Here is a 9132-nt window from a genome sequence, read left to right on the forward strand (position 1 = left end):
ATACAAACGCAGTAAAGGAATAACTGTGAAATTCAGTGGAGGGCATCATTTATGATGGGAGTGCGGGATGGGCGTCACATTAATTATTGAAACGCAACACTGAGAAACAACCTCTGTCGCATTATGTGAACCGAGTCATTTATTGGGCTTTGCAGATGAATCAATCCAGACATAATTTCAGACAAGGGACACGGCGCTGCTGGCATGAAACAGTATTGGTCTTGTTCAAGTCAGAGAGTCCGAGCAGAAGCGAAGCTTCATTTGCCCTTTTTTTGCAAGCATTTTCCAGTTAAAATGTTAAAATTTTTCATAGCTTGACCTCATTATTACCCCTGTCATTACCTTGTAAAGACACAGATTGCGAGAGTCATGCCGTGTCGCATAAAATTGCAATGTATAACTCTAGAGTCACTTTTTCCGAAAATGTTCCAAGAACAGAAAAGCATAATTAAACTTTTGCGATTGGTGGAGCAGGCCAACACTTTTGCAAGGGTCACCAGAGGTGCAGGTCATATTAATGAGGACACAAGCACATATTTGCTCATTCTGATTCAGGGTAAGAACAGGTGTCTTTGACCACGGTGACCTCATCGGTAGTTACGTCCATCGCTGGTTGTTTCAGGCAGAGCTCCAGGTGATCCACAGGAAGAGGAGGGAGCTGGAGTAGACCACCAGGATGATGAGATAGAGGCGAAACAGGAGCAGGTCCACTTTGTAGCAGAGCACCAGCCAGTCAGTCTGAGTGATGCTGTCGCTCTCCACCTCGTGCAGGTAGTACCTGAGGGAGACCACCTCCTGCAGGATCCTCTCCAGTTGTAGGACAGCATTCGGGGGCTCACAAAGGGAGACAAGGTCCTCCTCCACGTGGAAGTCAAAGTCAAAGCCTAGAGAAAGAGGGCATTAAATACACCTGAGAACTTTATGCGTAGAGTGTGTCCAGGAGAGCAGGGTGTGTTCAAAAGGAAGCAAGCAGTATCGCCAAAACTATACGACACACCCACTATGAATGAAGGAACTGCCGTCAAGTCAGTTAAATCGAATCTTTATTTCCTTTTACCGCGCTTGTTACTGTTAACCTGAGTACTTTTGCCCTTTTCTGAGCAGGGAGACTTTACATCAACAGATTAAGTTGCTCTTCAGCGGCTCCCTAAAGACAAGTCCTCACCCCCACATTGATCAGCCTCGTCCAGGGTTTTCACAGAGGTGAAGGAGCTTTCGTTAAAGCTCTGGATGGACGACCCGTACTTGTCCAGCAGGCAGGCGGACACTGACATCTCCTTCATCTCCTTCTCGTTGTGGTGCAAGAGCTTCACCACCAGGATGGATTTCGCCAAGCTGAGGACCAGGAGCGCCATGCAGACGGCAAAGAACACGCCTGGGGCATTACAGAGACAGCACATCGCACCTGAACAGCCAGCAGGTGGGGCAGGGGTTTAAGGAACGGGACTTTTCATGAAAAGGATGGCAAAGAGATCCCTTGTTTTATGGCTTAGATAAAGTAAGGGATGGAACACGCTGTGGATTTTATGACCTATACAGTGTGGGGACAGAAGGTTGGTGGGTTAGTCAGAGGGGATATGAAAGCATGGCGGTTCAGTTTGTTAAGGATTTTTTTTCATGTTAGTTTATGTCCCTGAGGGTTTTGTACTATTACACCTTTGGGAAAGATCCTTGGAAAAGGTCTGACCCTTGAAGACCTGCTTCAGGGAAAATGTCCCGTGGTTTCGATGTGGAAAATTGTTTTTCATTTCCACTAAGCAGTAAAGTAATGGTAAAGTACATGTACCTATGAGGGGTGTTTTGATGGCTGTAGCAGGAAGCTCATCCATCATGTTCACACGGAACACTGTGTAGCCCAGCAGGATGCTGGTCTTGAAGGTGATGCGGGTGCCACTGTTGGGGGGTAGGTAGAAGCTGATCACATCCACCACCATGAGGAAAATGCTTGGGATCAGCAGACTAACCACATACAACAAGGGCCGTCTGCGAATGACCACCTGCAGGGGCGGTAACAGGGAGATGGTTTTTGGGACATGACCAAATACAGGGGAATCCATATGAGGAAAAAATGGAAAACACAAATACACTTTTTTCTACATCACGCCTGTGGTCAAGACAGATTGACAGGTGTTTCGAAACTAGCGAAGTTGTTCTGCTACTGGACTTCCCCAATAAGCCATGCGCAGTCCGCTATAAATAAAATGTCATAATGATGGGGATTGTTAAGGAGTTTTTCTCCGGCTGACAGGATTAGAAGGGCCTGATTTGACACACAGATCGATGGATGGCCCGATGCGAATGAATGTTCGAACTTTTATTTAAAATCATTAACATGAAGCTCGGAAAACTGTAACGTTTAGGGACTGCCGCCTTTGAAAAATATCCACCGAGGCTTCTCTCTTTTTCCTCTGCCATCAGTCTTCCTTCTAGGCAGCTTGAACCTCCAGAGCGAGCAAAGCACAATTTCACAGCGCGTGGCTCAAAAAAAAAAAAAAAAAATCCTCATTAATTCTGCGGGAGAACGAAACACAAATATGGATTCCCTCAAAGGTTTCGCAATTAGACACAGTGCAATGGTAATCAAGGGCTCCATTGTTCTCGCTGGTGAAGGACCTCTCAGTGCACAAAGGGTTGCCCACCGGCAGGCAGGCGGTCGGCCCGCTCCTCTGGTGGAACAAGATACTCATCGATCAAGTGCCAGACAGGCCGCCTCATTAGCATCCCTCTTTCGGTATGCTGTCAGCAATACGGCCCCATCTATTAGCATTAGTGCTTAACCCGATCCGTGACTCCAAGCAATCTGCTTAACACCCTTATTGCACTCTGCGGACCGCATAATTGACATTTTAAAAAATCTGTCAATTTCTCCTCAGATCCCGTCATAATCAAATTTAGGCTTCGGCACATTCCAGCTTTTCTTTGCCTAAACTGTAAACTATATGACCCCTATGGATACAATTTAATCCCGCTTCTTGTGGTTTTTAGAACTTTTTTTAAGGCAGGGCGATTCCCAGTGATTGACTGGTAGCAGTCCTGACTGAAGCTCCTCAGATTAGTACTGAAAAGTGTATTCATCCCAAAGTAATGCATTCTTCTTTGTCCTTGCTCATATATCAGTGTCCAGACCTGCCTTTGGTTATGTCACCAAAGAGTTATTCCTCAGGGCAAGACGGGGCACAGCGAGTAGCACTGGTGCCCCACAGCTCCTTTGCTCTGGGTTAGGACATGGGATCCAGTCTGGGTGGGTCCGTGGAGAGTGTTCATGCTCCCGTTGGGTGCCCTGGTTTCCTTTCACAGGAAACATGTGTTTCAGGTGAACTGGTGACTCTAAATGTCCATAGCGTGTGAATGTGTGAGGGAGTGTGTGATTGATGTGCTCTGTCACACACCCTGTATTTCCAGGACAGCCTACTGATCACTGGTACCCAGCTATGGACAATCAACTCTTGATGATGGATGGATGGATATTCCTGATTTCTGTAATTCAGTGATATAACTTGTCAGATAAGATTCAAAGAAGGAGTCTTCACAATGCACAAGATATGACACACTCTGCTTCTAGTCTTCATGTATATCTGCAAACTCACTGAGCTGTGCTGAATGTTCTTGTGTGTGTGAGACACTCTATCCTCCATGCAGACCGATCATGCAGACAGATTCCCCACACGTGCTGGAGTACCCACGTTGAACTGGATCTGGGCGTAGTCCTGGTCCTCCATGTGGAGCCGGCGATACCGGGAGGGCACAGACAGCAGCTCCCACTCGCCATCATTCATGAACTCCCGCGTGTCGTTGGCGATCTCCTCGGGGCTCCTCCAGAGGGCCAGGTCCACTTCACCCACTGGGTCAGGGTGAGAGAGAAGAGCATGCTCTCACCAGCACTAGCGCAGCACTTTTGGTGGAGTACCTGGAGCAAATGGGGGCTTGGTTTAGCAGACCATTGATGAGAACGTGGCACTATTTGGCCAACGAGCAGAGTACGTCTGCATATATTCACTAAATTTTTACCCTAAAAAAGCCCTGTTATAACCGAGTACGGGAGTGAGATATGACATTTATCTAAGGCTACTTGGGATGCCAAGTTGTTATATGTGTGATGTATATAGAGTGTATGCTCTGCTGCACTGTAAAATACTCTCACGTTCGCATGCATGTATCTTTCATTTTATTTCCTGTTCATTGCTTAGATGGAACGAACTGAAGCTGTATTTAGTAAATTACTAATTTGTACCCAGGGGTATTCTTACTGATGCAATTCCACTGGGTTGACTCCGCACGCTTAAACACTCCGCTGGCGTACAATGCGACAGAGAGCTGCACGTGTGTGCTTGCATATGGTGAACATGTCTGACGCCGGCATGTCGACATCACCTGTATGGAGCCAGCTGCGGAAGGTCAGAGTGCAGTTCTGCCGGTCGAACGGGAAGGCGTAGATCTCCAGGTCGCAGGCGGACACTACTTGGACGGGCTTGTAGTTCTTCACTGACCCAGAAGAGTTGACGTAAACGTAGGGCAGAGATGGTGATCGGCCAACGTCCACACTGTGCAGGGCGTCCCAAGACAATTACATACACATCATCCTGGCCACTTGTGTGGGGGTTGGTTTGGGGGCAGGGTGTACATGGCAGGGCAGTATATCCCCGTACATTCATGCAGAAGTTATTTGCCCCTTCAGACTCATTGTTGATACAGACACCCCTCTAACGTAAATTTGACTTACGTAAATCCAATTTCCGTAAAAATTCCCAGCATACACATTATTTATGGGTAGCGCTTTTATTTTATGCAAAACATCTGAAATACGTTAAGCGCAAGTCGGCGTAGCCAGGCAAGGCAGGAAGCTGCATCTTCCCAGTCACGGCCTGTTTTGAGCCGCAGATGCATCTCTTCTTGTTAGTGTAGTGCTTTTTCGCGTATTTTTTTTTACCATTTTCATTATTCACAATGCCTGGTGCCAAACGTGCACTTGAAGGAAGCCAAGAACCGTCTCGCAGGCGTACGGAAATCGATTTGGAGATGAAATTGAAAATAATAAGGAAGTATGGAGGTGGAAAAAGATTTCCGTCTATAGCACAGGAACCAGGCTTAGCCGTGTCGATAGTGAAGGATGCTGCACGTATAAAGGAGCACGTGATGGCGGTGAATGGTGGGGGAGAACGGGGAATCTGACATACGTAACTTTTGACTTACGTAAGGCGTTGAAGAACGGTCTATTTGTGTAAGTCAAGGGGCGTCTCTATTACAACCGTAGCCCTAGACCCGGCACTACACTGAGGGACGTTCAGGCAAACAGAACATTTCTCTGCTTGTATGTGTTGTTTTCTCCTTGTCCTGTGTATTTATCCCCAATTACTGTGATTAGAGCTAATGACTAGTTTTAAAGAGTTGGTAAAGGTTGGAATGCCGGGGAAGTCTCTCTTTGTCTCATCCCAAATTCCACCGCTATTTAAATTGTTTCAGAGACACCTAATGGATGGCGGATGAGCATCGACACAAACGATGAAGCTCGGGCTCACAATTCGCTGATGACGATATCGGGCACCCAGATGGCATCTAGGGACAGGGAGATTTCATTGATCCCATCGAAATCCGTGGGATCCCACACCAGAAACTCATCCTTCCATATCTGAAACAAACGAGCCAGACGTGAGATATGGTTTGATCGTGCGTGTTGGGAAATCATATTTTATGTATGGTGAATACAGTAAGGAACACATACTGTGCAGTTTTCAGCGCGTGTTCTTTTTTAGCAGAGGGTTATATTGTTACATAAATGTTCAAGGACATGGTTTCACCCTTAAATGTGTCCTTGACACGCAGTTCTCCATTGTGTGACATATAGAAGATTTTGACTTGAGGGAAAGGTTCGTTGCTCAAGTAATCAAATCACCAGGGCATCGGAGAGAGCATGGGAAGAAATAGCCCCCATCTCATTACACAAATGAACCCTAATGAACCCTAATGCGATTCTGTGATATGTTTTTATCATGATAGATTCCCAGTTAAAGCCATTGCAGGCCTAAATCGAATGCATACATGTGTTATACTAAGCAGTAAAAGGGATTGCGTTGACAAAATTATTGAAATATGTATGTGTGTGTTTGTGGGGGAGGGAAAGCAGTATTGAGGTACATAATGGCATTAAATGTGCTGTTAAATACATCCTTGTTTACCAACCTGCCGATACCAAATGCTTGTGGTGACTTTCTGTGTCTGCCCATCCTTAGAAAAGGGAAGGGAAAAAAAAAAACGATTGGACATTTTTTTCCTTCGACTTCACTGCATTTTCAAAAATCCGCTTAGATGTTCTCCGCATTTCAACTACATTGTCTGCCTAGCAGAAATGCACCATGAGTTTTAAAAGTCATATTGTGTTCTTTACCACATCCAGCACGGACTGGACAATGAAATCGATGTAGACGATCGTTGGGTCTGTCCAGTTCAGCACCGGCCGAACCCCACGGTCGTACTTGCGGAGGAGGGTTCTGGTGAGCTGATTCAAAGTCGATCTCTTGGGTTTTTCAGGTAAAAGCTCAGCTAGAGGAACTGCAGAAATACAGACTGCTTTCAGTCATAAATTCTAAGAATGTATAAAGGGCTGCTTCGGTCTCCCGTGTGTCCTTTGCATAACTTCGGGTGCACGAGAACAAAAGGAACCAAAAAGTACCCATAAAGAATTTGCATACTGAAAAAAAGAGGATAAAAAGAAACTGAGAAGGAGCTAAAAGCCTCTGCAGGATCTTTTCATTCTGTTTTTTTTTCAGTGTGCCAGTTCGTTATTGGTATGCTTCAGTTACAAACTCCACACATTTCTTTCCATATTATAATTCAGTCATCTTGATATTACAACTAGCAATGCCGAGCTGCTCGTAGCACAAGTTAGGCATGTGGGACTTCTGTGATCCCAGTGTTGAGTTTGTGCTTCACTTTAAGATAACAAAGGTGCAAAAAATTCATATCGTAAGACAGTTATCTATTTTGTACGAAGCCAGAGTTCAGATTTCACTTCTGTAAAATGGAATATAACATACGCTACATTTTCACTGACAGTCACTGAAGTGTCTCCCTACTATGACTTCATCGTGGATGTATCATCTGATATTTTTTCAACCTGATCATTATACTTGATAACCTGATGCACCTTTGTATATGTGACTGAGAGCTCAGAATTATTTCAGGTGGATTATAACACCCCTTCACAATAAGTCATATATAATTTTCTATTTGGAACTGAGATCCCTCTGCCTGAACCACACACACACACACACACACACACACACACACACACACACACACACACACACAGTCCGAAACTGCCTATCCCAAGCGGGGTTGCGGCAAACCGGAGCCTAACCTGGCAACACAGGGCACAAGGCTGGGGGGGGACACCCCGGACAGGGCACCAGTCCATCGCAAGGCACCCCAAGCAGGACTCGAACCCCAGACCCACCAGAGAGCAGGCCCCGGCCAAACCCGCTGCACCACTGCACCCCCCTGCCTGAACCAGTGTGCCTCATTATACGTATTTACATTCAGCATATGCTATTCTCCAAAGCAATGCACAGCTCAGAGAAAACAAGTACATTTCACTACTAGAGGGAGAGGCATAGATGCAGACACACGGTTCTTGGAAGTACAGCTTGTCTGATGTCACTGTTTAAAGCAGCACACATGACATGGGTAGCTGCATATTGAATTGCCAAAGTGGTACAGTGGTACTTTTATTTAATTAGCTGACACTTTTCTCCAAGGCAGTGTACAATGTTAAGTTACTACAATTTACTCATTTACACAGCTGGGTTCTTTTCAGTTGAGCAGTTCAGGGTAAGTACGTTGCTCAAGGGCACTACAGTGGGTGCTGGGATTGAAACCTGGCTTCTTCTGGTGCAAGGCAGCAGGTGTAACCACTACACTGCTTGCTTTCCCAAATATGATGGGTACAACTGAATGATTATCGCTGTCGAATCAAACTAAAAAAAAGTTCATACCTAATGTACATGCTTGCAAGACAGATAGATATTGTGGATTCATTCACATATTCAGATTCAGATTCAAAACAAAACAGTTACACCAAGGGCTGTCTTTTATGTGCTCAGCTCCTTCAGGAAAGTTGTTCCAGCAGTGAGTCTTTTCATCTACCAGCATTTGACATCGAGTGCAGCTACCTGATTCTGGTGAGCAAAAAATAAGATGTCAGGAAGAGGAAGCGTTTAATCTTTTTGTTACATTAATCAAAGCGACAGCAGATAATGGCAGTGCTTACATCGTGTCACCTAACAGGCTGAAGGTTGATGGCTCCAATGCCACACAAGCTGCAGTGCCACTGACCAAGGTACTTACCCTGAACTGATACAGTAAGAAACACTCGCTATTTAAATATTTCTGTAGATCAGTGTGAAATTCATTGTCCATCACTGCAAGTCACCTTGGACAAAAGTTTCGGCGAGATTAAAGATCAATAATAATACAGTGACGAGGAGCGGTCATAATTCACAGTTATTATGACTGTGAGGGCAGCATCACTTCACATTTTGGTCCCTTTTTTCCCAGCACAGACAGCAGCGTTTGTTCCCCGGTGTCTGTGAGCGGGTGGCAGCGGGATGGTGACAAGAACAGGCAATGAGGACAGGGTCCTACCTGAGAGCAGCAGGAGGATGGATGAGAAGATGGAGAACATGCTGCTCCTCCACTTCGAGCCTCATCCGCCGAGGATCAGCGTGCCGCTCTTTACCTGTCCTGTGTTTTTCCCTGCTGGAAAACAGTTCTTACCGATCAGGCTGCTGTGATGGTATCCTGTAGCTTCGCTGCTGCTTTTTTGCTCACATACTCTTTGTTTCTCTGTCTAGATGCAACAAATGGACTGCAGCACCCACCTCTGTCCTCCTCCGGTGTTGAATTTCCATTAAGGCTGTAAGATGAGACAGAAAACAGCAGGAGCAGGGGGTCCCCTGGGAATACACTGATTTACCACAACACTAATGCAATCAAAGCGGTGGCTCATGGTGCCACAAACCCAGGTTCACCGGGCTGAGACGCCTCTGCAAACAGAATCATACTTTATCATTTATGTTACAGTCAGTGCGTCTCGCTTCATTTTTCTTTGCACTTGCGCATCACTCTCTGTTTCACTGT

The 9132-nt window shown here is 45.8% G+C and overlaps 1 protein-coding gene across 1 annotated transcript; it reads right to left on the reverse strand.

Annotated features, from left to right (window-relative positions):
* Positions 1-562: 562 nt before the first annotated feature.
* Positions 563-9123, reverse strand: htr3b (5-hydroxytryptamine (serotonin) receptor 3B). The gene is made up of 9 exons (XM_029250798.1): positions 8638-9123; positions 6383-6546; positions 6178-6222; positions 5517-5626; positions 4372-4541; positions 3684-3841; positions 1787-1997; positions 1166-1375; positions 563-884 (listed from the first exon to the last, which is right to left on the reverse strand). The coding sequence occupies exons 1-9, from the start codon at positions 8675-8677 to the stop codon at positions 619-621; spliced, it is 1374 nt and encodes a 457-aa protein (XP_029106631.1). The 5' UTR covers positions 8678-9123; the 3' UTR covers positions 563-618.
* Between the last annotated feature and the right edge of the window lie 9 nt (positions 9124-9132).

Source organism: Scleropages formosus, chromosome 4 (genome assembly GCF_900964775.1).
Source record: "Scleropages formosus chromosome 4, fSclFor1.1, whole genome shotgun sequence".
NCBI classification, from domain to species: Eukaryota; Metazoa; Chordata; class Actinopteri; order Osteoglossiformes; family Osteoglossidae; genus Scleropages; species Scleropages formosus.

Coding starts and splice junctions, on each gene's coding strand:
- htr3b (XM_029250798.1), bottom strand. CDS start 8,677: ATGTTCTCCATCTTCTCATCCATCCTCCTGCTGCTCTCAG. Junction 5,627..6,177: donor CAAGCATTTGGTATCGGCAG/GTTGGTAAACAA, acceptor CGTTTGTTTCAG/ATATGGAAGGATGAGTTTCT. Junction 3,842..4,371: donor CCGCAGCTGGCTCCATACAG/GTGATGTCGACA, acceptor ACCCTGACCCAG/TGGGTGAAGTGGACCTGGCC.